The sequence below is a fragment of the Lepidochelys kempii genome, chromosome 1 (genome assembly GCF_965140265.1).
Source record: "Lepidochelys kempii isolate rLepKem1 chromosome 1, rLepKem1.hap2, whole genome shotgun sequence".
NCBI classification, from domain to species: Eukaryota; Metazoa; Chordata; order Testudines; family Cheloniidae; genus Lepidochelys; species Lepidochelys kempii.
In genome coordinates, this window is record NC_133256.1 from 298324875 (window position 1) to 298352857 (window position 27983).

At 40.3% G+C, this 27983-nt stretch overlaps 1 protein-coding gene across 2 annotated transcripts in view; it reads right to left on the reverse strand.

Annotated features, from left to right (window-relative positions):
• Positions 1-20128: 20128 nt before the first annotated feature.
• PNPLA8 (patatin like domain 8, phospholipase A2) overlaps positions 20129-27983 on the reverse strand; it is a 73993-nt gene continuing 66138 nt past the window's right edge. For both annotated transcript variants that reach the window (XM_073328075.1, XM_073328074.1), the window contains 2 exons: positions 22910-23105; positions 20129-21399 (listed from right to left, as the gene is read on the reverse strand). In XM_073328075.1, the coding sequence (XP_073184176.1) occupies positions 21125-21399; positions 22910-23105 (471 nt within the window). In that variant the 3' untranslated portion in view covers positions 20129-21124. The remainder of the gene's footprint in view (positions 21400-22909; positions 23106-27983) is intronic.

Sequence of the window (27983 nt, forward strand, 5' to 3'; positions counted from 1 at the left end):
TGTCCTGATCCAGCAAAGATTTAACCTTACATATGACCAGTAGACTTACTGACTTCAGTGAAACTACGCAGTGTGTAAAGTTCATTGTGTGTTTAAGTATTTGCAGGATTGGAGATTGTGTGAGATTTAAGGATGGTGGAAGGGAGAGTAAATTTGGTGAGAAGGCAAATTGATGATCAAGGAATAAGTGCTGCCTTTTTTTGTTTGTTCCCCCCCCCCCAACACAATTTTGTAAAGTCAGCTTTGTCCACATGATTAAATGTATTAGGACTCATGATTGAGGGAGTTTGGGAATGAAGGATTTTGCATAAGCAACTACAAAAAAGAGGGGAAAATGTTAGTAAAAAATTGCATCATATAACAAAAGTCAGATGGAAGTGATGCCGGGGACTTTAACCAGAATGATGCCCTAAAGATCTTTTGTAGTTTGATTTCCTGAGATACTCTTTATTCTAAATCCTTTGGAGCTTCCAAAGAGGAGATGCCATTGGATCACATACAGGCTGTTGCCCTAAAGGCTTATATGTTTTGATGCTTTGAAGCAGTTTAAGTGAGAATTAAAGATTAATCTTTTATTAAATAATATGTATATGATGAAATCTTCAGAAAAATATCCAGCCAAAATTGGCAACCCTATGTTGATTTCTTCAAATCTCCTTACTCTACACTAGTGGTCCTCCCCATTCAGGCCACTTATCCATCTCTCTCCTACATATGCTGGTCTCTGACACTCACTTATTCAGCATGGTGCTGCCTATGGACTATCAGCAACAGCTTCCTAGCTCTTTGTAAAAGGGAGATTTGCCAAATATGCAGTAAGCTGTTCAATTCTACAGTTTTTATACGCATAAAGTTCTTCTTTACAACACCTCTATGCTAAATGAACTTAGTTTGCTTTTCAGAGCAAAATGCAGTATTAGTACCAGCTGCTAGCTACCCTGTTTTATAGCAAGCAGCGTTACGAGAAAAAAAAATATTGAGAGTAGGATTGTCACGTATTGACCCAAAGCTAGCTCCACCACCATGTGACCTTTGGAAATCCACATCCAGAGTTCCAGGTGGAGTCTAAAGATATTAGCCCCCTTGTTTAGTGCATGAACAAGTATTGTAGCCTTGGGGACAGAGAATAAGATCCCCTGGTGTGCATACTAGCTACATACACTCAAGTACAAACATCTATAATATTAGCTCCCACTATTCAACCCACTCCCATTCCTTAGCGAATTACAAAGAATTCCTTTATTTCTTTCAATCTACGATAGCACCATTTAATTATAGTATTTTCCTCTCTCCGATGATAATTCCCTTTTCTTCTACTTTCTTTGTTCCCCTGTCTTTTATCCCCAGCAGATTCTTAATGTCAATCCACCTTCTAAGGAAACTACTTCCTCCTCTCCTGTATCATCTAGGTCTGTCTCCCATATGCTTACTAAATTACCTCCAATATCCAACCCCTTTGTCACTGGTTTAGTACCTGCCCCAACTTCTCTGAAGTTATATTTTTATTATACAAGTACCCTTCCCCAACTCTCCAAAAACAACCCCCCTCCCTGACCAATTCTCCAACACTACTTATCTTCCTTTATTTTAGCTACATGATTTAAAAAAGGAGCTATCTCTCATCGAAAAAGAGAAAGCTATATTACTGTTTCAGTTATTTGCTGAATGTCTTAAAGTATCTTCCAAGAGATAGGCAAGAAACATTTGTGCTCAACTCAGCCTTTTAGAAATACCCTAACATTGTCATTTTTGAACACAAGAGACAAGGTTATTTCTTGTTTTATTATAGCACTTTGTGTTATTTTTTGTTCAATGGCACAAACTCAAACTCAGAAAGTAACTAAGAGAATTACCTTACCCAAATATAACTTTGTCCCTGAATAAACAGGAAAATAGTTGAGGACAAAGATAATTACTGTAATCTTTTAGCAATTAATGCTGCTGTAGCTGTTAACTTTCAAAAGTAGGCATTCATGCACTGACAACATTATAAAGCGAACAAGAGTGCTAGAAGAGGAGGTTGGGGAAGGGAGTCAACATTAGAGTACAAACCACAAGAAGTTAGCCTGTAAGACAGAGCTAGTGAGAGTTTGTCAGAAATTGGAGCTAATGCATGGAAAGTGCTGAGGTTTTCTGGTAAAGGGATAATAAAGAACCTAAAGTAACAGAGAAACTCGTGTCTGAACTCAGACAGGAACACTAGCATACCTTCCATTCTAGACCTTGATTTTCACCAGATGTTGTCCTAGATTTTGGTAGTAAGATGAGACTGGACCTACAACAAGGCAAGATGACTTACCTGAGAAGATCTAATGCAATTAGACATCTTCGCTGAGATAAGAGGGATCAGATGCACCTGAAAGCAGTTGACTGCTCACCAGCGACTACCAGTGCAGCCTGTTTAGTAACGATAGAGACATTTAAGTAGAGATTAGAGATATATTTCTCTGACACAGACACCTACCAGTACACATAAGTAGTATATTTAACAGAATAAAGGCCAAACAAAGATGTAAAACATTAACATTGAAGCTGCTATAATGTCATCCCTGCCTATGAGGTAAGGTGACTACAGACAAGAGGTTAACCTTAAAATAAAGAATAGCCATCAAGGGTATTGTTTCATTCAAATTAAATGAAGGCTTACAATCTTATATTACTGTAAAGCTTTTCAAGTATATCTACATCAGATTAGAAAATATAAAACCTGCTGTGTTACTGTTTGGGGTGATGAGATTTACAAGGAGCAATGTGTTTGGCTTTTGAAAAAACAACCTGACAGGGCGACCTACCTTTTTTGTTTCTTTTCAGGTGTCTGGGGAGGAAAAGCTGTCTAGGGATTGTCATATAAGGTATATATTTTGGAGTTGTTGTTTAGGGATCCCTGAGGGTCACACTCCTGAATGGGAGATTAAAAGTTCTATTCACTGCCCTATCCAACCCTGGTCATATCCCACTTAATTTCTGGTTTCTCCTCTGCACTGGGAATCCTCTTACTTGATTTCTCTGAGCAAGAAGAGACACAAATAGTGAATGACTAATCCAACCATCCTTCTAGATCATTGCAAATCTGTCTTTCTAATAAGCTCCAGAACAAAAGAATGGTTCTTTTACCCCTTTTCCTGTGAAAGGACTAACTGGATAACTGAGTGGTAACTGATGTAGAGTAGCCTTAATTCAGAAGGAGTAGATCTGTTATGCAGTTGGCCACTCCCTGGATATGGCTGCTGTTAGGCATCAGCCAGCCTAGCAGTGGCAATTTAATGAATAAGCAAACAACAGAAATGGAATGTGAGTAATTCTGCTCTATAGGAGTGACACAGCAATGGTCTGGAATAGTATAAAGCTGGAGCAATGCTACATGATTTCAACTAATAGATTCTGGATATATTCTGAATTCTTGAACCAGTATTCTGCTTTTCTTTTAATATTTTGTTTTACATGAATAATTCCTACTTACTCTGACAGGTTTCAGAGTAGCAGCTGTGTTAGTCTGTATCCGCAAAAAGAAAAGGAATACTTGTGGCACCTTAGAGACTAACAAATTTATTTGAGCATAAGCTTTCGTGAGCTACAGCTCACTTCATCTGGTGAGCTGTAGCTCACGAAAGCTTATGCTCAAATAAATTTGTCAGTCTCTAAGGTGCCACAAGTACTCCTTTTCTTTTTACTTACTCTGAGTCATCTCAATGTAAGCCTAGAGCAGCTGTACTGAACTGGGGAGAAAAGACATTTTGTTGACTGTCTGCAATGCACTTAGTCAGTATAGAGGAAAAGACAGTTCCCCAAAGATCTTACAGTCTGAAGTAGATGGATAATACAGGGAAAACACAAAATACATTGGATGATCAGGAACTGGGAATCCAGGTCAAAATGGGTCTGGGATGTTGATTTTAGTGAATACTGTGCACCAGTGTGGTCTCACAGCAGTCACACTAAACTCCTTGATACTCAACTGACTAACACCATGCGCATAGTGTCAAGGATGCTCAAATTGACTCCAGTTCACTGGCTCCCAGTCCTATCATGCATCCAGCCTCCACAGATTTGAAGAGTTGCCCAGACATCTTGCTTTCTCAACCATGTCAATGCAAACACAAGGATCCCATTGCACGATGACTTCAGAACCTGCCAAACACAAGATTAAAATCCTGTAACCCTGGATGGAACTGCATCAAGACCCTTACACTCAACTTTGACTCTGAGGTTCAATGGAGAGCCACATGGAGCATTCTGACTGCTCAAAACAAACAGCTCACCATTGACCATGCAGAGGAACCACTGGGTTTTGATTTATGTTGGAGAGACTGGTGCAGATTGAATCGCATCAGGACATCTCAAGGGAGATGTGGACAAACCCTCTTTAAATGGAAAATGAGGCAAACACCTGTATGTGACGGTGGTCACCAGGCACAAACAATGGAGCACATCATATCTGAGTATCCCCTTCATTCTCTCGCTGGGACTCTGAAGGACATATACCAGCTCATTGCTTCCGCAGTGTGCTGGCTATCAAATCTAGATATACATTTGTAATCGTTGCTACCTACCCAAGCCATACGAAAGAAGATTTTTGGTTAGAACTAGCGGCATAAACACAGCACTTTATATTGTATTTTTTATCCATGTGGATAAATATACCTCCTCCTGGACTGCCTTACCTGCACTCTATCAACTAAGCCCCTTTCCCAGGGATTTACAACATTTCAAGCCTGCTGCAAACATCCACTATTTTTAAAATTCAACCTCCTAGGGAAATGTTTCCTTTTCCTTCTACCCCAATGTGTGCAATTCACACAAATCTGCAATAGCCCAAAGCCAGGCATTATTCAGCACTGCCCCATGACAAATTTAAGTCTAATATCTAGCTAACCTGTACAGCTAGAAAAGAGAACTCTCTAACATTCATCCCCCTTCAGCATCAATGGGCCACAACAGCACTTGCTTCCAGCTAAGTTCTCAGATTTTAAAGTTGTGACAAGGTTATCCATAGCAAAATTATGTTAAGTCATTTTCAGAGGTTTCAAGTTTAATTTCCCTCTTATTCCTAACCTTACCTCATGGTAACAGAGCTACATGATTTTCCAGGTAGAAGGATATAAATTAATTCTAATACAACTTTCAAACTATCAAACCTTTCTAAAATATTTTTTCTGCAACACTTGTGACTATTGACTCCTTGTTTATTGGACTGCATGATTGCTTGTCTTATCTGCCTTTCTCTCTTCTATCTCCCTATTTCCCAGTGCCTGACATAGATGAAAAAGAAGCCAGACACAGTCTAGAAAACAGCTTTGAACTGACAAGACTGAGTTCCTGGTTCCAGCTGAGCAGTCACATTAATTGACCGAACAGGAACCAAACCATCGGTTTTGCTGAAAAAAAAAAGACCATATACTTGAGATATATTCTTATCAGGTTATAAAGCAATTACTTTAGTGTAACTGGGGTTCCAGTGGGGGCCAGCTGTGGTCACTCAACTAGGGTGAACTGCAAAGAATGGGGCAGACAATCCCTGAAAAGCTGGTGGATATTCCAATACTTAGATACCAAGACAGCATAAAACAGCTTCTTTATTACCTTACTGGGTACTCAGAAGTCCAAACAACACAGTTCCCTTCAACTGATCCAGCCTCAGGCCTCCATCCAGGTACCTAAGTCAAATATGTTGATTTCTGAAAATCTTATTTCATCATATAAAAGAAAAGGTTCTACCAATCCCAAAGGATTGGACACATTACCTCCCAGGTTATTGAATATTCCAGATCTTACCCAAATACACGCTACAGACAATTTTTATTAACTAAACTAAAATTTATTAAAAAACAAAAGAGAGGCAGTATGGTTAAAAGATGAATATACATACAGACATAAGTTCAATTCTTAAGATTCAGATTCATAGCAGAGATGGTGAGCTTTGTAGTTGCAAAGAGTTCTTTCAGAAATAGTCCATAGGTTATAGTCCAATGTTTTTATTTCAGGGTGATCCAGTTAGAACTGGGATCTCAGTCCTTGTGGCTTAGGCTTCCCCTGCATGAAACCTCGAGCTGATCTTAAATGAACAGGATCAGGACCCAAGGGTCTTTTTATACAGTGTTCTAGCATCAACTTGACCACACAGTCCTGCTTAAAAAATAGGCTTTTGATGTAACCTTTTGCTTGCTAAACACTACCAGTAATGAGTTACACAAATTAATATAGGGCAATTTATCCATTAGGCAGTCTATTACAAACGTCAAAGAGGCATATAGACAATGCCATTATTTAAGCCAAGATTCATCTAAATGTTAATATTCCATTTTAATCTCTGAAGTAATAGTTATAGTGACAGACAGGAACTATCTGTTTACATTTATAAAGACATGTTATAAAGACAATGGATTTCAAGAAGGCAGACTTTAGCAAACTTAGGGAGTTGGTAGGTAAAATCTCATGGGAAGCAAGTCTAAGGGAAAAACAATTGAAGACAGTTGGCAGTTTTTCAAAGAGACATTATTAAGGGTATAGTGTCCATCAGAGCATAGGAAAGATAGGAAGTAGGGCAAGAGACCACCCTGGCTTAACCAGGAGATCTTCAATGATCTAAAACTCAAAAAAGAGTCCTGCAAAAAGTGGAAACTCAGTCAAATTACAAAGGATGAATATAAACAAATAACAGAAGTATGTAGGGACAAAATTAGAAAAGCCAAGGCACAAAACATGATCAAAGTAGCTAGGGACATAAAAGGAAACAAGAAAGCATTCTACAAATACATTAGAAGCAAGAGGAAGACCAAGGACAGAGTAGGCCCGTTACTCAATGAGGGAGGAAAGACAATAACAGAAAATATGGAAATGGCAGAGGTGCTTAATGACTTTGTTGTTTCGGTTTTCACCAAGAAGATTGGTAGTGATTGGACTTCTAACATAGTGAATGCCAGTGAAAATGAGGTAGGATCAGAGTCTAAAATAGGGGAAGAACAAGTCAAAAATTACTTAGACAAGTTAGATTTCTTCAAATCACCAGGGCCTGATGAAATGCATCCTAGAATACTCAAGGAGCTGACTGAGGAGATATCGGAGTCATTAGCAATTATCTTTGAAAAGTCATGGAAGACGGGAGACATTCCAGAAGACTGGAAAAGGGCAAACATAGTGTCCATCTATAAAAAGGGAAATAAGGACAACCTATGGAATTACAGACCAGTCAGCTTAACTTCTGTACCTGGAAAGATAATGGATCAAATAATTAAGCAATCAATTTGCAAACACCTAGAAGATAATGAGGTGATAAATAACAGTCAGCATGGATTTGTCAAGAACAAATCATGTCAAACCAACCTGATAGGTTTCTTTGACAGGGTAACAAGCCTTGTAGATAGGAGAGAAGTGATAGATGTGGTATATCTTGACATTAGTAAGGCTTCTTGTCTCGCATGACCTTCTCATAAACAAACTAGGGAAACACAACCTAGATGGATGGGTGCATAACTGGTTGGAAAATCATTCCCAGAGAGTAGTTATCAGTGGTTCACCATCTGTCAAGGTTCCTTCCCCACTCTGAACTCTAGGGTAAAAACTTGCCCAAGGTACAAACTTTGCCTTGTCCTTGAACAGTATGCTGCTACCACCAAGCGATTTAAACAAAGAACAGGGAAAGGGACCACTTGGAGATGTCTTCCCCCAAAATATCCCCCCAAGCCCAAAACCCCCTTTCCTGGGGAAGGCTTGATATAATATCCTCACCAATTGGTACAGGCGAACACAGTCCCAAACGCTTGGATCTTAAGAACAATGAAAAAATCAATCAGGTTCTTAAAAGAAGAATTTTAATTAAAGAAAAGGTAAAAGAACCACCTCTGTTAAATCAGGATGGTAAATATTTTACAGAGCAATCAGATTCAAAACATACAGAATCCCTCTAGGCAAAACCTTAAGTTACAAAAAGACACAAAAACAGGAATACACATTCCCTCCAGCACAGCGAATTTTACAAGCAATTAAACAAAAGAAAATCTAGCGCATTTTCTAGTTAGATTACTTACTAACTTTACAGGAGTCAGAAGGCTTGCATCCATGATCTGTTCCCAGCAAAAGTCTCACACAGACAGACAAAACACTTTGTTCCCCCATCCAGATTTGAAATAATCTTGTCCCCTCATTGGCCATTTTGGGTCAGGTGCCTGCAGGGTTACCTTAGCTTCTTAACCCTTTACAGATTAAAGGGCTTTGCCTCTGGCCAGGAGGGATTTTATAGTTCTGTATACAGAAAGGTGGTTACCCTTCCCTTTATATTTATGACAGTCATGCTAGAAGGGCATAACGAGCAGGGATTGGTTCTGGGTCCGGTTCTGTTCAATATCTTCATCAATGATTTAGATAATGGCATAGAGAGTACACTTATAAATTTTGCAGATAATATCACGCTGGGAGGGGCTGCAAGTGCTTTGGAGGATAGGATTAAAATTCAAAATGATCTGGACAAACTGGAGAAATGGTCTGAAGTAAATAGGATGAAATTCAATAAGGACAAATGCAAAGTACTCCACTTAGGAAGGAATAATCAGTTGCACACATACAAAATGGGAAACGACTGCCTAGGAAGAAGTACTGTGGAAAGGAATTTGGGGGTCATAGTGGATCACAAGCTAAATATGAGTCAACAGTGTAACACTGTTGCAAAAAAAGCAAACATCATTCTGGGATGTATTAGCAGGAGTATTGTAAGCAAGACACGAAAAGTAATTCTTCCACTCTACTCTGTGTTGATTAGGCCTTAACTGGAGTATTGTGTCCAGTTCTGGGTGCCATATTTCAGGAAGGATGTGGACAAATTGGAGAAAGTCCAGAGAAGAGCAACAAAAATGATTAAAGATCTAGAAAACATGACCTATGAGGAAAGATTGAAAAAATTGGGTTTGTTTAGTCTGAAAGGGGACATGATACCAGTTTTCAAGTACATAAAAGGTTGTTACAAGGAGGAGGGAGAGAAATTGTTCTTCTTAACCTCTGAGGTTAGGACAAGAAGCAATGGGCTTAAATTGCAGCTAGGGTGGTTTAGGTTGGATATTAGGAAAAACTTCCTGTGACGTTGCACTCTATATGATTTTATAAAAATATGCTAATGTGTGTGAATATAATGTAACTGGGATATGCTTCATGCAAAAGGTCTCGTGTAAGGTATCATTACAAAGCTTATAATCTACTGAATGTGTTCATCCTATTTGTATGAATGTATCATTCTTGTATCTGAAACTAGAAATATAAAATATAACTCTGAGGGCCTATTGTAATTACGCAAAGTGTGGGCCATTAATGGTGGTTTGGAATCTTAATGGCTCCCATTAACCAGGACAATTGTCTGTAGATGGCTCTGTTTTACTTGTAAGTCTTCCTGTATACATGTGTGCTGGCAAGTGGGTAATGAAGTTTTACAGTGACATGTGATCATGTGTCACCTGAACTGGAATCCTGGCATTTAACCTGACATTTTTCCACTGAGAAGGAGGGGTGGGAACCCAGAGGGACAAAGGATTCCTGCCTTATGCAAAAGATGTATAAGTGGGTGGAACAGAACAGAGGGGGCAGCCATCATGAGAAATCCCCTAGCTGCCACCTGAGCTGGAACAAGGACTGTACAAGGGGAAAGAATTGTGCCCAGACTCAAAAGGTGTCCAGTCTGTGAAAGAAACTTATTGAAACATCTCTGAGGGTGAGATTTTATCTGTATTCAGTTTTATTACTGTACTAGGCTTAGACTTGCGTGTTTTATTTTATTCTGCTTGGTAATTCACTTTGTTCTGTCTGTTACTCCTTGGAACCAATTGAATCCTCCTTTCTGTATTTAATAAAATCACTTTTTACTTATTAATTAACCCAGAGTATGTATTAATACCTGTGGGGGGCAAACATAATAAGGTTTATACAGGGTAAAACAGATTTATTTAGGGTTTGGACTCCATTGGGAGTTGGGCATCTGAGTGTTAAAGACAGGAACACTTCTCAAGTTGCTTTCAGTTAGTCTGCAGCTTTGGGGCACGTGGTTCAGACCCTGGGTCTGTGTTGGAGCAGACTGGAGTGTCTGGCTCCACAAGACAGGGTGCTGCAGTCCCAAGCTGGCAGGGAAAGCAGGGACAGAAGTAGTCTTGAAACATCAGTTGGCAGCCCCAAGGGGGTTTCTGTGATCCAGCCCGTCACACTTCCTAACTGTCAGAGTGGTTAAGCACTGGAATAAATTGCCTAGGGAGGCTGTGGAATCTCCATCATTGGGGATTTTTAAGAGAAGGTTGGACAAACACCTGTCAGGGATGGTCTAGATCAGGGGTGGGCAAACCTTTTGGCCCAAGGGCCACATCTGGGTATGGAAATTGTCTGGCAGGCCATGAATGCTCACAAAATTGGGGGTTGGGGTGCAGGAGGGCATGAGGGCTCCGGCTAGGGGTGCGAGCTCTGGGATGGGTCTGGGGATGAGGAGTTGGGGGTGCAGGAGGCTGCTCCGGGCTGGGATCAAGGGGTTCAGAGGGCAGGTGGGTGATCAGAGCTGAGGCAGGGGGCTGGGGCACGGGACAGGGTAAGGTGTCAGTTTCTGGGTGGCACTTACCTCAAGCAGCTTCCAGAAACAGCGGCATGTCCCCACTCCGGCTCCTATGTGGAGGTGTGGCCAGGTGGCTCTGCATGCTTCCCTTTGCACAGGTGCCGCCCCTGCAGCTCCCACTGGCTGCAGTTCCCTGCCAATGGGAGCTGCGGGGGTGGCGCTTGGGGTGGGAGAAGCGTGTGGAGCCCCCTGGCTGCCCCTACGTGTAGGAGCTGGAATGGGGAGGTACCACTGCTTCCGGAAGCTGTGCGGAGTGGGGCAAGACCCCGACCCCACTCCCCAGCTGGAGCGGGGCAAGCCCCAGACCCCACTTCCCGGTGGGATCTTGAGGGCCAGATTAAAACGTTTGGAGGGCCAGATGTGGCCCCCAGGCCATAGTTTCCCCACCTTTGGTCTAGATAATACTTAGTTTTACCTTGAGTGCAGGGGACTGGACTACTAGATGACCTCTCGAGGTCCCTTCCATTTCTATGATTCTCTGCTAGCATTAAAGATATACACAATTAGTATCACTTCTAATGTCTAATAATATAAGTTCTAGCCTACCTAGCCATAAAATGGCCCTAATTACCATTTCTAACATGTCTTTAAAGGTCGGCTTTGCATACTGCAGCCTGCAAACTGTTTAACCCTCTCTGGCCATGAGTTACACTTTGTATAAGATTTGTGGCAAGTATACAACAGTATAGTGGTAGAAATAATGGCTTGCATAATTATATTTTAATCAGACAACGTCACACTTAGTACTTTACTATCAAAACTCTGAGAAAATCTGGAGATGCTGAAGGAGTGATCCAAATAAGGTTATTTTAGCTTTAGGTTAATAGATACAGGCATGATGCAAGCCTTTCTCCCCCCTTTATCTGGGTTTTCACAACTTAGTGAATCTTAAAACCTAAATTGTAGATTTACTAAGATCAGCATGTTACTTTATTGGCTTGCCAGCAGCTGTATCTCTAGCTATCCTAAATGGCGTTATCTGAGAAAAATCAAAATAATGGTATGGTCTTTCCTCCTCAAAATTGAGGGCTTTCAAATTCCATTTCAATGATGATGTTTCTTAGGTTACTACAATTATATGATATTTGGTTTCCTTTTTAGAATGCTTGAACTAAAATTAAGCTATAATTATAAAATATTCTTGTAAGAAACTGTATTAAATTAAAATTCAAAAGACAAAAACTGTATTATACCAAAGAATATTTTAAAATATACTTTGCTCCCAGTGATTACAAGAACATTTAAATTCCTGGTTTGATATATTATTGTGCTGAAAGATGCCAATGGCTGCCATCAGCAGAGTGTTGGATCCAAAGATAATCAGAGACCTTATTAGAGCCAGTGGATGTGTCAATCACCCTCCTTCAAGCTCAAGCCCCTTTATATAGTAAGGACAGCTACAAATAACTGAGGCTACCACCCAAAGACTAGGTGTGTGGCATGCCAGAAACCTGATTGCAAAGGCATGGACTAGGAGACTGGGTTACAGCCTGTGTGTACTAGAACAGAAAAAGACTGGAGGAGTTGTGAGCATGACCCCGAGAGGAAACATGGAGACAGTTTCTTAAGCACAGAGATCACAAAAATCACAATGGAGGGTTTCTGAGCAAGGAAACTGCCTGCTGTTGCTTATTTCTACTGTGTTCAGGAAAACAGGACTTCTTTTTTGGTAAAGAAACAATATTACACCAATAACACCTGACTCGTATAACTGATGTTCTCATCTTAGTGGAAACAACTTTGCAGGGCCCTAAACTTGGCTAGCTACTTGGGCCAATCTACCGCATTTGGGACCTGATCTGGTAGGCAGCCTCTGAGCACATCTAGTGGATCAGGTCCCATTCAACATCCAGCTGGAGGAGATGATGCCCACCTTATAACTCTTAGTCTAGTGGTTTGCGCACTCACCTAGCATGTAGGAGAGACAGGTTCAATTCTCCCCTCCTTGCTAGAGGAGGAGAAAGGATTTGAATAGGGATCTCCTGCCTGATTTGCTTGTGTTCTTAGGACAATAAAAGAAGCTCCAAGCATAGGACCTTAAAAAAAACCTAATGCCTTAAACTTTATTTCCCTCCCCTGGCAGGTGAAACTTCCCCCCGCATTCCCTTCCACTCACATTATTGAAGAGTTACAGATAACCTGTGGACGTCCTAAGTCTCTGGTGTAGCATAAAGATAAAGAAAATCCTGTTATATTTATATTTATTGATTTTAAAAGACTTTGAGATCCAAGGTGCTTAGTGGTTATATGGGTAGGCTTAAGCATGATAAACAAGATATCTATACCTGTTTCTTCTTTTGTTTGAGCTTTTCCTTCCTATTGCCTCTCAAGATGAGATCAGAGTTCTGTGTCACTTCTGCAAAAGACCCGATACCATCTTCATCTAAATTTAAGCAGAGAACTTCATCCGTTATACTTTTTTCCCCCCATGGCATTATTGATTACTTTACAGAATTCTGAACACACTTCTGGCAGGTAAAATTCCTTTCACTCTACTTTTCAAATGTATTTGTAAATGTTAAGTTTACACATGCACTGTACTGTGTAAATTATATTATTTTAGGGACAGATTTTGCTACCTTTATTCATTCTGATTAGGGCTGTGAAGCGATTAAAAAAATGTATCTCGATTAATTGCACTGTTAAACATTAATATAATATCATTTATATAAATATTTTTGGATGGTTCTACATTTTCAAATAATTGATTTCAATTACAACACATAATACAAAGTGTACAATGCTCACTTTATATTTATTTTTTATTACAAGTATTTGCACTGTAAAAAAAAAAGAAATAGTATTTTGCAATTCACCTAATACAAGTTCTGTAGCACAATCCCTTTATCATGAAAGTTGAACTTACAAATGTAGAATTATGTACACAATAAACTGCACTCAAAAATAAAACAATGTAAAATTTTAGAGCCTGCAAGTCCACTCAGTCCTACTTCTTGTTCAGCCAATCGCTCAGACAAACAAGTTTGTTTACATTTGGAGGAGATAATGCTGCCTGCTTCTTGTTTACAATGTCACCTGAAAGTGAGAACAGGTGTTCTCATGGCACTGTTGTAGCCTGCGTAGCAAGATATTTACGTGCCAGATGGCTAAAGATTCATATGTCCCTTCATGCTTCAACCACCATTCCAGGGCACACATACTGATGACGGATTCTACTCAATAACAATCCGAAGCAGTGTGGACTGACGCATGTTCGTTTTCATTGTCTGAGTCAGATGCCACCAGCAGAAGGTTGATTTTTCTTTTTTGGTGGTTCAGGTTCTCTAGTTTCCACATTGGAGTGTTGCTCTTTTAAGATGTCTGAAAGCATGCTTCACGTCCCGTCCTGATCAGAATTTGGAAGGCACTTCAGATTCTTAAACCTGGGGTTGAGTGCTGTAGCTATCTTTAGAAATCTCACATCGGTACCTTCTTTGTGTTTTGTGAAATCTGCAGTGAAAATGTTCTTAAAATGAACCACATGTGCTGGGTCATCAACTGAGACTGCTATAACATGAAATATATGGCAGAATGTGGGCAAAACAGAGCAGGAGACATACAATTCTCCCCCAAGGAGTTCAGTCACAAATTTAATTAATGCATTATTTTTCTAACGAGCATCAGCAGCATGGAAGCATGTCCTCTGGAATGGTGGCTGAAGCACAAAGGGGCAAATGAATGTTTAGCACATCTGGCATGTAAATACCTTGCAATGCCAGCTACAAAAGTAGGAGCACTGCCAGCAGATCAAGGGAAGTGATTATTCCCCTCTATTTGGCACTGGTGAGGCCACATCTGGAGTATTGTGTCCAGTTTTGGGCCCCCCACTACAGAAAGGATGGACAATTTGGAGAGAGTCCAGTGGAGGGCAACAAAAGTGTTTAGGGGGCTGAGGCACATGACTTAAGAGGAGAGGCTGAGGGAACTGGGCTTATTTAGTCTGCAGAAGGGAAGAGTGAGGGGAGATTTGATAGCATCCTTCAACTATCTGAAGGGGGGTTCCAGGGAGGATGAAGCTAGGCTGTTCTCAGTGGTGCCAGACGACAGAACAAGGATCAATGGTCTCAAGTTGCAGTGGGGGAGGTCTAGGTAGGACATTAGGAAAACCTATTTCACTAAGAGGGTGGTGAAGCACTGGAATGGGTTACCTACGGAGGTGGTGGAATCTCCATCCTTAGAGGTTTTTAAGGCCTGGCTTGACAAAGCCCTGGCTGGGATGATTTAGTTGGGGTTGGTTCTGCTTTGAGGAGGGGGTTGGACTAGATGACCCCCTGAAATCTCTTTCAACCCTAATCTTCTATTATTCTAAAAAGAGGGCAGCATTATTTCCTGTAAATGTAAACAAACTTGTTTGTCTCAGCGATTGGCTGAACAAGAAGGAGGACTGAGTGTACTTGTAGGCTCTGAAGTTTTACATTGTTGGTTTTCTATACTTTTTTATTTCAAATACAAATACAATATATGTCGAAAAACATCCAAAATATTTAATAAATTTCCATTGGTATTCTATTGTTTAACAGTGCGATTAAAACTGCAATTAATTTTTTTAATCGCAACTCATTTTTTTGAGTTAATCATGTGAGTTAACTGCGATTAATTGACAGCCCTCATTCTGATTAGTGCCTTACTCTGGAAGTAGTCCCACAGTTTGTACTACACACAAGGTGAAATCCTGGCTGCAGTGAAATCAATGGCAAGGATATCACTCTGAGTTTGACATCTATTTTTGTCCACTGTCTAAAATTGAGCTTTGCCATCTTTTCTCTAGTTTGAAAATTCCAGTACTTCTCTACCTTTTCTGATTCAATCTTTCTTGTTTTCCCACTCTTTGTTATTCTCTCCCGTTTGGTTTTTTTTTTTTAAATGTAGTAACAAAACCTATTACAATATGTTGTTTGAGGGCTTACATGCTAAGCATAGTAAGATTAAAATCTTATTCTTCCATCTACATATTCCTATTTATACAACCCTATGATATGATATGATACTAGAGGTTTATTTTTCCCTCAACAGTGTCATTTTGTTGACTTTTTCAATTTGTTAACTGCGATATCTCCCAGAGCTTTCACTGTGGTACTGCACCAAGGCTGTGTGCCTCCAGCTTGTGCTTTTGCATTATTTTTCTCCCATGATCAAAATTACATTTGTTCTTGTTAGAGTCTCATTTTATTGGTTTTAGCCAATTTCTTCAATTTACCAAAATCATAAAGCATTTAAATCCCATTGTTCAAAGTATTTGTGATCCCTCCCAGCTCAGTGCAACCTATGCAGTTAATTAACACATTCTCCAAGCCATCCTCCAAGTCATTGTAATTTTCCTGCAATTCCATCTAACTCAGTGGTTCTCAGCCCGGGGTATGTGTACCTCTGGGGTACACAGAGGTCTTCCAGGGTGTATATCAGCTCATCTAGATATTTGCCTCGTTTTACAACAGGCTACATAAAAAGCACTAGCGAAGTCAGTACAAACTAAAATTTCATACAGACAATGACTTGTGTATATTGCTCTACATACTATACACTGAAATGTAAGTACAATATTTATATTCTAATTGATTTATTTTATAATTATATGGTAAAAATGAGAAAGTAAGCTATTTTTCAGTAATAGCGTGCTGGGACACTTTTGTATGTTTATATCTGATTTTGTAAGCAAGTAGTTTTTAAGTGAGGTGAAACTTGGGGGTATGCAAGACAAATCAAACTCCTGAAAGGGGTCCAGTAGTCTGCAAAGGTTCAGAGCCATCTAACCCACTGTTCTCTAGCACCTCTGTGAGCATACAAAAGTGCACCAAAGCCCCACCTGAATTTATGTGTAGGGTTGTAGGAACATGTCCACAGCAGATGAGATTCTAATGCACTGTTTCAATTTTTCTTGAAGGAACTAAATAGGTAATCACGAATGTATGGCCGCTGTATATTTTCACCTGGGCCAAAGGGGAAGCGTACTCCTAATCCATGCCTGTACAGTGTGTTTTGTCCTGAGGATCAAGGTGTTTACTATGAAAGGATTTTGTACATTTGTCTTAGAAATGTGTGCATGTAATGGCATGAAAGAGTCAGAATTAATTCTACTCTGCAGCTCAGCTCCCTTTTACGTATAATTTATAAGTACACCTAATGAGAGAAATAGAGCTACAGTAAATAAAGTTGTTACACTATAAAGAATAGAAGAAAAAGTGTTACAAATAAAGACCAGATACAGGCTACCAGCAGAAAAGATTTAATAGAATAAATGCAGCTCCTGCTCCAATGGAAGCAAAAGCAGAGCTCCTTCGGGAGCAGGAAATCAGCTGAAAAGAACAGCATGCAAAACAACGACAATAATCCTGACTCAAACCAGAACCCTCTCGTACACCCAATCTGGATCTGAAGAAAGCCTCCTCTGCCTATCTCTTCGTGACCCCCGTTTTGCTAGCTTAAGGTCAGTACTTTGATTTGTGACCTACTTCACTCCCTACATGGAAGAAGGATTTCACACTGGGAATTTTTGCTATGTATCCCTGTGTACTGACGTGAATCTGTTCTGTCCCAGACAGTCATACTTATCTAACTCTGAACCAGAGTTCCATTACCACACCGTGAGGGTGAGGCCACGTTAAAGACAATAGTTCACACATTACCCTTCCAAGTGCATGTGCTCGTACCAATATCTCAAAGTTCCAAATTCAGGGGTTTTATTGTTATTTAAATTAAATCAAAACAAAAGCTTACAGATAAGACAATCAGTTCTTTCTTAAGTGATCATATACTTCAAAAACTGCATACTCCAAAATTAGCACTATTGTGCACAGAGCTGGATTAAAGCAAAGGCAAACTAGGCAGATGCCTTCGGTCAAAATTTGCAGGGGTTGGGGGGCAGGACAGGGGCAGGGTGCAGCAATTTTAAAAAAAAACAATGCAGAGTTGAGTGCAAACTGAAAGAACTTCGCTCCCTAGAGTGAGTGGTGTTGCGCTCCCATGCACCAGATTTGCAATGCCACTCAAGTGAGTGAAGTTCTTTCAGTTCACATGCGAATCCACACCAGTGGGTGAGTGGGCAGATAGTTCTCATACACAGCTGAGGCTATGCCTACACTTAAACCACGACAATGGCACAGCTGCAGCTGTGCCCCTGTAGTGCTTCAATGTAGACATTCACCAAAGTGACAGGAGAGTTTCTCCCATTGCTGTAGTTCATCCTCCTTCTGTCAGCCTAGCACTGTCTACACTGGGGGTTAGGTTGGCTTAACTATTTCACTCAAGAGGTGTGAAAAATTCTCACCCTTGAGTGACATAGCTAGGTTGACCTAACTTTTTAGGGTTGACCTGGCCTGAGTCCCTTTGCCATTCCCAACAGAATCAAGGAGAGAAGAGGGCGTTGGGTAAACAAATCGCTTCCTGCTCCAACAGCAACAAGTGAACAGGCTGGCATGGGGATTTCCTGCAGAGGCATGTATGAGGGAATATCACTGAAGTGTATTTTCCCCCCTTCTTTCCATTTAGTAACTGAGTGTTGTTATTCATATTAGAAGGTAGTGGCCCAGTGATGAGTTAATCCAACCTTGATTGTGCATGTGTATGCAAGCAAAATAATGTAGGTTTTCTCAAGACACATGGGTATTGTGAACTTATGAAGTTATAGTTAAGCCCTTTGAATTTGCATCCTTTGAATTTGAATTTGCAAGTGTTACAAATAAAGGTTGAGAGCCATCTAACCCACAGGGAAGGGAGAAAAGTGAGGTAAGCACTGTGCCCTATTTACCCTAAAATGTCCATTTTGCCAAAGGATACTGACAGAATGGCTTGTCTTTTCACAAAACACCTCCTGTGCTTCCTTCAGTGGTGTATAGGTTTTTTTTAAAACACCCCCCCCCCCACTTACTTCACAGCTCACAGAACAGACTGCCAGTGAACTAAACAGATTCTTGCCATTCTTTTGGCTTTAAGGACACTTGAGGGTGAAGATCCTGAAGAAAGGGTGGGAGTTGTATAATTCTTTTCCCCACCAAAACTCTACAGGTTGCTCTTACCAAACACTCCTTGGTGTCCGGTGACGGCATTGCAGGGGAATTAGCCTCTAGTGACCCCTGATGACCACTTCCTTGGCCCTGCAGTGGTCTGTTGCTGTCTGGGTCTTCCCAGTCCTTTCCCCAGTGACTATGGCAGTTTTCTTCAGGGCTTTCCCTACTACCTGTAGGCAATCACTCACCGCCTCCTCCACAAGAGCCTAGCGTGCTTCCTGAGGGTCTCTTCCAGCATGAATTTCCCAGGCTCTTCCCAGAGAAGAAACACCCCTTGCTCCTCTTTCCCTGATCACTTCCTTTGACTGTATCCACAGCTCTGTTTAAGCAACCCCCCTCTCTGATCCCTTCAAGCTAGGGTCAGTCATATAATTAAGTCCATCAGCCTCAGCTGGGCGATAGCTGTCTGGTCACAGCAAGGCTGAGCCCGGCTTGCCTTACAGGGCAAGCCAGGCTGCAGCAAAGACTATAGACATGTTCTTTTAAAGGAATTAACGTTAGCCTTTGTTCTGGGAACCCTTTCTGGTGCATGAGTGTTCATAATGACAAATGACCAATATACTTTATTTTTTCACCCAATTACTGTGACACCCTATTTTTCTAATCTTTCCCCAGATCAAGGAAAAACCCAACCTCATTCCTTCCCCCTCTGGTGCCCCAAAGTAGAAAGGCTTCTTTGGCCTTTGGGTATCTGGAATTTATTTGCATCATGGAGATCATTAAAACACTCCAGCCAAAGGTTACACTTGGGCCTTAACAGAATTTACTAGCTTCAAAGACAAAAAGAAACCTGGAAATCATGGAAAGTCTTATAATGGCTGAGGAAGGAAGAACAGGTGGGGCAGAGAGGTGACAAGAGTCTCTCATGTGGAAGTTGAAAGCTTGATTTTGTTTTACCCTAATCAAGCCAGGAGATATGTGGCACCCTGCTGAGGGGAATGCAGGATCTCAGAAGTAGCTTCCTCTTCCTACTCTGAATCCCCTTAGACACTCCCTCAAAAGGAACCGGAGGACGTGTGGCACCTTAGAGACTAACATTTATTAGAGCATAAGCTTTCGTGGGCTACAGCTCACTTCATCGGATGCATAGAATGGAACATATAGTAAGATATACATCCGATGAAGTGAGCTGTAGCTCACAAAAGCTCATGCTCAAATAAATTGGTTAGTCTCTAAGGTGCCACAAGTACTCCTTTTCTTTTTGCGAATACAGACTAACACGGCTGTTACTCTGAAACCTATCTTTGGAGTCTGTTTTTGAAGCTTTTCTGTTGCAAAATTGCCACCCTTAAATCTTTTCCTGAGTGGCCAGAGAGGTTGAAGTGTTCTCCTACCGGTTTTTGAATGTTATGATTCCTGATGTCAGATTTGTGTCCATTTATTCTTTTGAATAGAGACTGTCCGGTTTGGCCAATGTACATGGCAGAGGGTCATTGCTGGCACATGGCATATATCACATTGGTAGATGTGCAGGTGAACGAGCCCCTAATGGCGTGGCTAATGTGATTAGGTCCTACGATGGTGTCACTTGAATAAATATGTGGACAGAGTCTCAAAAGAAAATACACATTTTATTTGAACTTATTTACTCCATGCATCATCTTTATATACTTTTCTTGTACATTGGTTTCTAAAGTTTGGTGCTGTCCAGTTCTGAGATTTCAATATGTTAAGAAAGTCACTATTGCAGCATGAGAAGTGGGTTATTTCAAGAGTTTATTTCCTTTATTATGTGACAAGAATATTTGCTGGGATGAGGTTTGAGAGTTATTTTCCAACAACAAATAAATTATTCTGGAGTTGAACCTATAAAAGTTCATGCACAGCACAACTTAAAATTACAGAAAAAATACTGGTTGATTTTGAGTATTTTATACCTTTTTATAATCAGCAAACATCTTACTGGACAAAATTAATTGTTACACACAAAAAAGTGCATATTACAAACAAATTTTAACATCATCTTTGAAATGGAAAAGTGCATTTACATAGGCCAAGGTTTAGGTTTTCATAAACTGAAAGGATATTACCTTCGCTGGCAGTAAAACAGCTTGTACTATATATTGCAGGCCTACAATATACTTATTTAGAAATGAGTTTGATTTTTGTTTTTATTTTAAATTCAATAATAGGTAAATAAACAAGGTATTACTGTCAACATGATTATGGTATATATTTACAAAAATGTCTAGCATATTTGCTTTTCATAATTTTCAATCTTAGCTAGCACAAAGTGAGCTAGATGTAATTAATCTAAAATAGGCCTGCATGAACAGCCAAAAAACACCAGTATTTTACTAAAATTAACTAGTACAACAGTAATGTTCCTAAAGCTCAAAAAAGGAACACCATGAAACCTTATTCCAAGGATGTGTGTACAAAGCAAGCAGCACTATTTTCCAGTGCTTGACTGAGAACTGCTTTCTCTAGCATTCCCTGGACTTTGACAGGGATCCAGAATTATACAGTAACAATGTATGCACAGATCCCTTATACTATTGGCTGGATTTTCTGGAACAGTATATATAAGTTTTCGTTAATTACATATTCACAGTTTGGAAAGAAATGGAAGTCCTTCACACATGTAGGCTTTTAATCTTATCCACTCATTAAATCTCTGCAAAACTGTTTTTTCTTGTGTTAGGATTCTGGCAGCTTTTTTAATTTTTTCTTCATTTCGTTCTAAATACCGTATTCCATCTGTCCGCAACTGATAGAGTTTTTCCTTACGATTTTCATCCAGAGGTATGTCTTCATTCATTAGAGGATTAAATCTGAAATAGGTGTCTGGAGGTAACAGGCCATCCAGCATAGTATGGACTTCTGGTTTAAAACAAAGATAGTAAAATGTTAAATCATAATGAAGTTTCTGACAAATCAAGAGAGAAGCAGTCCTACAAATTCTGCTTGCTTTTGCAGGCTAATTAACGTCACAGCAACTCCACCCTTACCAATCACCTCCTTCAATATCTCCTCCTTCTCCACATTTCTTAGCCATAGTAGCTCCCATATCACCAAATTGCTTAGTTAAGCTTCTCTTCCTTCCCTACTTCCACACAAGGTGAACAACTCAGCTACCTCTCCACTTCACCATTTTACACTGATGGGAGGCAAACTAAAAGTAATAAGAGACCAAATCCAGCTTGCCTTACTGAGTAGTCTCACATTGTTGCTCTACTCATGCATGGAACTAAGCAGCAGGAGAACTATAAAGACATGTGGGTACTTTTTACATCAACATGTATCAGTTCACTCTGAGCCAATAAGTTTCCAATAAGTGTTGATACGGACAAAACATTATTCCAGACATTCACATTTCTGCAGCTTATAAAATGGAGAAAGGTATGACCATCTAATTATGTAATTCTACTGTGCTCCCATGCCTAGGTGAGATTTTGTTCTCAGATGTGTGTGAATGGCTCCCATCGACACCAAAGAAAGACACACTGATTGACTGACAGAACTTGGTCCTTAGAATGAAGAGGATGTTTTAAAAAATGTCACAAGTTTCAGAAGACAAATCAACATTCTGAATCAACTGCTTTAATATTTCTCTGTGAAAAGTTGAAACTATATACATAGAAAGTGTCCCCTATTTCCTTTACTCCTGAAATGATTTCCAGGATTATTGTTCTTCTGAAAACCAAGTTAAAACAAACAAACAAAATAAACAGTGCTTGACTACAGTAATTCTCAGCCAAATTCTTATTGTGATTTCTAAGGTTTATAACCTTTCTTGATGTAGTTTTGTATTCCTAATACAGCATCAGTATTATGGCTACACTGCTCTGATGTGATGTATTCATCAATTAAAGACAGCTTAGTAATAGCATACTCAAGGTGCAGACTCAGAGAGATAATTTAAATGCATATTTCACTAGCTCTATAATCACCCAGTACAATAACAAATAAAAATAAAAAGCCAATATCAGAGGTAATAAAGAGAGGGAAAATGATAAATTTAAAATATAGCAAGAAAACTGGAAATATTTACGATGTATGGTGAAAACAGATTACTGAAAAAACATTATTCTTTAAATCTCCATTTTCCTGCTTTGGTCTAAATTGACTTTTCATCTAAACTAAACCTGAAATCCAACTGCATATGCAGGCAAAGAGATTAACAATCAAATCCCAATTTGAAAAAAGGTCATGAAACGTTCCCTGGACTAAAAGTGGACAAGATACATTTAAATTTTCTTTATTGCATATATTTTCATGGTATTATATGTTTTTTGACGTACTGTATTTCTAAGGATAACAAGTGACATCCTGAGAACCATAAATAGTTAAAATCAATTAGAAACAAGATGACAAATCATTAGACACTAACCTTCTGTGTCAGTTGCGCTGCTGATAACATTTGTAAGTTTGGTTTTCAAACTTGTGTACGTGATGCTGTTCTTCCTCTCACTTTCATATCGACCAGTGCCCAACGATATTACACACTGCAGTGGGACATTTGGCCAAAGGCATTTGCACTCATGGACTGCTAAAGCAGTGGGATTATTCAGAAGCAGACCTCCATCCTGCAAATTAATTTTATATTAAATTGCTTGCATTTTCATTATGATTTAACACTGCACAGCTGAAATATGACAAATTAATGAAACAGAACACACGGTAACTTGGTGAGTATTGTGATTGGTCTCCTTGGTCTCCATGAGGGTCACGTGGCTTGGCTTCCAGGACCTGAATAGGCCAGGTGAGACAGGATTGATTTGTATCTCTGTTAGGACCATGTGTCTGAAACCTTGCTTCTGTGATCAGCCCCTGCGTTTGAAGTCTTTGTGTGGTTAATCCCTCCCTCTTTTTGAGGGGATGGATTCAAGCAGTGAGGCTAAGTACAGAAGTCAGTTGCTAAGCGAACTCCTAAACAACCATACAGGAAGGGCAAATGGCAGTTTTGAAGGGAATGTAAGAGGCTCTCTAGGTACAGTTCTAAATGTAATAATGCGATGGCAAGGAGGAGGTAGTGACCTGCAAGGGCTATGCCGTACTTGCTTTCCTGCCTGAAGCCAAAAGGGACTTCCTCTATGGGAAGAAATTGGAGATACTGTGTCATAATTCACAAATACTGTACATTGATCTATTATCGGGATGTTTACTGTATGAATTTAGTGGTTTAGCTTAAAAGAGTTCTGTAATGAAAACAAGCAGGAAACGAGAGAATGGCTCAAGTTAAACTACTTCTCAGCAAACAGTTGAGGGTTGTTAAGAGACAATGCCAGGAAGCAACTGGGGAGCATAAAAGATCAAAGGACTAGCAGTTTAAAAAAAGGGACTATCTTGAGAGAGGGGGGCGGGGGAGTTGTTTGGGGAAACCAGGGTGAGAAAGAGCCCCTGCTGTGGTGTCTGAAGAAGCTGGGCCTGGTAGGTTACCAGCCCCTTAGGGTAAGACAGACATCTGTAGATGGTTTCAAAATCCCTTTCTCTAAATGCTTTTCCCCTACTGTTAAAATAAGCAATACTTAGGTTTTAATAAGGTCATTTGATCATAACAGATGCTATATATTATTGGTCACAGACTCTCTATTGGGAGAACTGCAAGTGCTAAATGCAGTCAGACTTGCTGGGTAAACATGGTTTATACACAGGGAACCATAGCCCAGGACACAGTCTAAGAGTGGGAGAATATTGGAATTCCATCCCAGGATAGGTAAAGGCCCGAGCCCTGACACATAAAGGATTATATTCAGAGAAACCAGGAAGGGGACAAAGGTGCAGCTAGCTTTTAAACTGTGACACTCTGTATGAAGTGCAAGTTGGCGGCTGAGCTGGAAGACAAGATTTGTGGTTGGGAAGAACAAATACTGATTCTGCAGAGCATCATTAAAGCTGAAGAGCACTTGGAGAGCCAGATTCAGGAAGCATCACCATCCCAGATTCAAGGAAAGAAAAGGAAGTGCTAACAAAGGAATGAGAGAGAGCAGAAACCAGGGAGAAGGAGAGGCACTCTATGTCAAAAATGGCTGTCTGAGTCACTGACAACTCTGAAACAAAATTATCCTGAATGCTTATGGATCATTGTCCTAATGGATAACACTCAAGATGACTGGGGCCTGCTACAGACCACCAAAAATCACACTAGAGAACAGGACTCCTTAAGCACATATCTTTAACATGCCCAGTATTCTGTCTTCCAACAGTGGCCAATGCCATGTACTCCAGAGGGAATGAACAGAACAGGTAATCATCAAGTGATCCATTCCCTGTTCCCCATTCCAAACTTCTGGCAAACAGAGGCTAGGGAAACCATCCCTGCCCATCCTGGCAAATAGCCATTGATGGATCTATCCTCCATGAATTTATCTTGTTCTTTTTTGAACTCTGTTATAGTCTTGGCCTTCACAATATCCTCTGGCAAAGAGTTCCACATATTGACTATGTTGTGTGAAGAAATCATAGAATATCAGGGTTGGAAGGGACCTCAGGAGGTCATCTAGTCCAACCCCCTGCTCAAAAGCAGGACCAATCCCCAATTAAATCATCCCAGCCAGGGCTTTGTCAAGCCTGACCTTAAAAACTTCTAAGGAAGGAGATTCCACCACCTCCCTAGGCAACGCATTCCAGTGTTTCACCACCCTCCTAGTGAAAAAGTTTTCCCTAATATCCAATCTAAACCTCCCCCACTGCAACTTGAGACCATTACTCCTTGTCCTGTCCTCTTCTACCACTGAGAATAGTCTAGAACCATCCTCTCTGGAACCACCTCTCAGGTAGTTGAAAGCAGCTATCAAATCCCCCCTCATTCTTCTCTTCTGCAGGCTAAACAATACCAGTTCCCTCAGCCTCTCCTCATAAGTCATGTGTTCCAGTCCCCTAATCATTTTTGTTGCCCTTCGCTGGACTCTTTCCAATTTATCCACATCCTTCTTGTAGTGTGGGGCCCAAAACTGGACACAGTACTCCAGATGAGGCCTCACCAATGTCGAATAGAGGGGGACGATCATGTCCCTCGATCTGCTCGCTATGCCCCTACTTATACATCCCAAAATGCCATTGGCCTTCTTGGCAACAAGGGCACACTGCTGACTCATATCCAGCTTCTCGTCCACTGTCACCCCTAGGTCCTTTTCCGCAGAACTGCTGCCTAGCCATTCGGTCCCTAGTCTGTAGCTGTGCATTGGGTTCTTCCGTCTTAAGTGCAGGACCCTGCACTTATCCTTATTGAACCTCATCAGATTTCTTTTGGCCCAATCCTCCAATTTGTCTAGGTCCCTCTGTATCCTATCCCTGCCCTCCAGCGTATCTACCACTCCTCCCAGTTTAGTATCATCCGCAAATTTGCTGAGAGTGCAATCAACACCATCCTCCAGATCATTTATGAAGATATTGAACAAAACCGGCCCCAGGACCGACCCCTGGGGCACTCCACTTGACACCGGCTGCCAACTAGACATGGAGCCATTGATCACTACCCGTTGAGCCCGACAATCTAGCCAATTTTCTACCCACCTTATAGTGCATTCATCCAGCCCGCACTTCTTTAACTTGCTGACAAGAATACTGTGGGAGACCGTGTCAAAAGCTTTGCTAAAGTCAAGAAACAATACTTCCTTTTGTTTGTTTTAAACCTGCTGCCTATTGATTTCATTTGGTGACTCCCTAGTTCTTGTGCTTTGAGAAGGAGTAAATAACACTTCCTCATTTACTTTCTCCACACCAGTCATGATTTTATAGATCCCAATCATATCCTCCCTTAGGCGTCTCTTTTCCAAGCTGAAAAGTCGAAGTCTTATTAATCTCTCCTCATATAAAAGCCGTTTTATACCCCTAATGATTTTTGTTTCCCTTTTCTGAACCTTTTCAATTCCAATATATTTTTTGAGATGGGGCGACCACATCTGCATGCAGTATTCACGATGTGGGCGTACCATGTGAGTTTTTTAAACTGTTACTCTCACCTATGATTTTATCTCTGTGTAATATTGTTTGATCTTGCAGCTTTGATAAGTTGTAATGTTGTATAATTGCACAATTTTATTGGCTATACTGTGAAATGTATGATATTTGGTAACATACAAATTAAGTTGTTTAGCTTTTTGTATTGTTTGTTTCTTTATAAAAATCAGTCATAAAAACATATTTTTTCTATAGGACACCTAGTCATGTCCTGACACTGAGTACCAGACTTCATTTCCAATTTCTGATTTTTTTAAAAGGTGTAATGAAAAATTTGATAAAACCACAATACCAACCGCCACAAAGTAAATCAGACTCCTTCTCTTTCTCTTCCTCCCTGCATTCTGTGTAATAGCCAAAAGGAACGTGTCTCCCCACGTGTAGCATTTAGTTACTCTACATATTGAATTTTTATTATAATCATATCAAGGACATTCGGCTATCACAGAGTTAATTTGCAATCACAATTCAATTCTAATGGAAGTATAAAAATTGATAATGTACAGTACAGGATTTTGTAATGTAATTACCTAGTCAGCAGTAACTGAATTTTAATAGCCATTATACAATTCTACTTTACCTTAGCCACTTCCAAACCCCACTGAAGGAAAAGAGTTTTTTCATTTAATTCAATGGCTTTTGGATCAGGTTCTCTGTTCAAAAAAGCATGTAAGCACATGCTTAATCTACCCCGTCACGGTTCCTCCCCCACTCTGAACTCTAGGGTACAGATGTGGGGACCTGCATGAAAAACCTCCTAAGCTTATCTTTACCAGCTTAGGTCAAAACTTCCCCAAGGTACAAAATATTACACCTTGGACTGGCCGCTACCACCACCAAACTAATACTGGTTACTGGGGAAGAGCTGTTTGGACGCGTCCTTCCCCCCAAAATACTTCCCAAAACCTTGCACCCCACTTCCTGGACAAGGTTTGGTAAAAAGCCTCACCAATTTGCTTAGGTGACTACAGATCCAGACCCTTGGATCTTAAGAACACTGAACAATCCTCCCAACACTTGCACCCCCCTTTTCCTGGGAAATGTTGGATAAAAAGCCTCACCAATTTGCATAGGTGACCACAGACCCAAACCCTTGGATCTGAGAACAATGAAAAGCATTCAGTGTTTTACAAGAAGACTTTTAATAAAAAATAGAAGTAAATAGAAATAAAGAAATCCCCCCTGTAAAATCAGGATGGTAGATATCTTACAGGGTAATTAGATTCAAAAACATAGAGAACCCCTCTAGGCAAAACCTTAAGTTACAAAAAAGATACACGGACAGAAATAGTTATTCTATTCAGCACAATTCTTTTCTCAGCCATTTAAAGAAATCATAATCTAACACATACCTAGCTAGATTACTTACTAAAAGTTCTAAGACTCCATTCCTGTTCTGTCCCTGGCCAAGACGACTACAGACAGACACAGACCCTTTGTTTCTCTCCCTCCTCCCAGCTTTTGAAAGTATCTTGTCTCCTCATTGGTCATTTTGGTCAGGT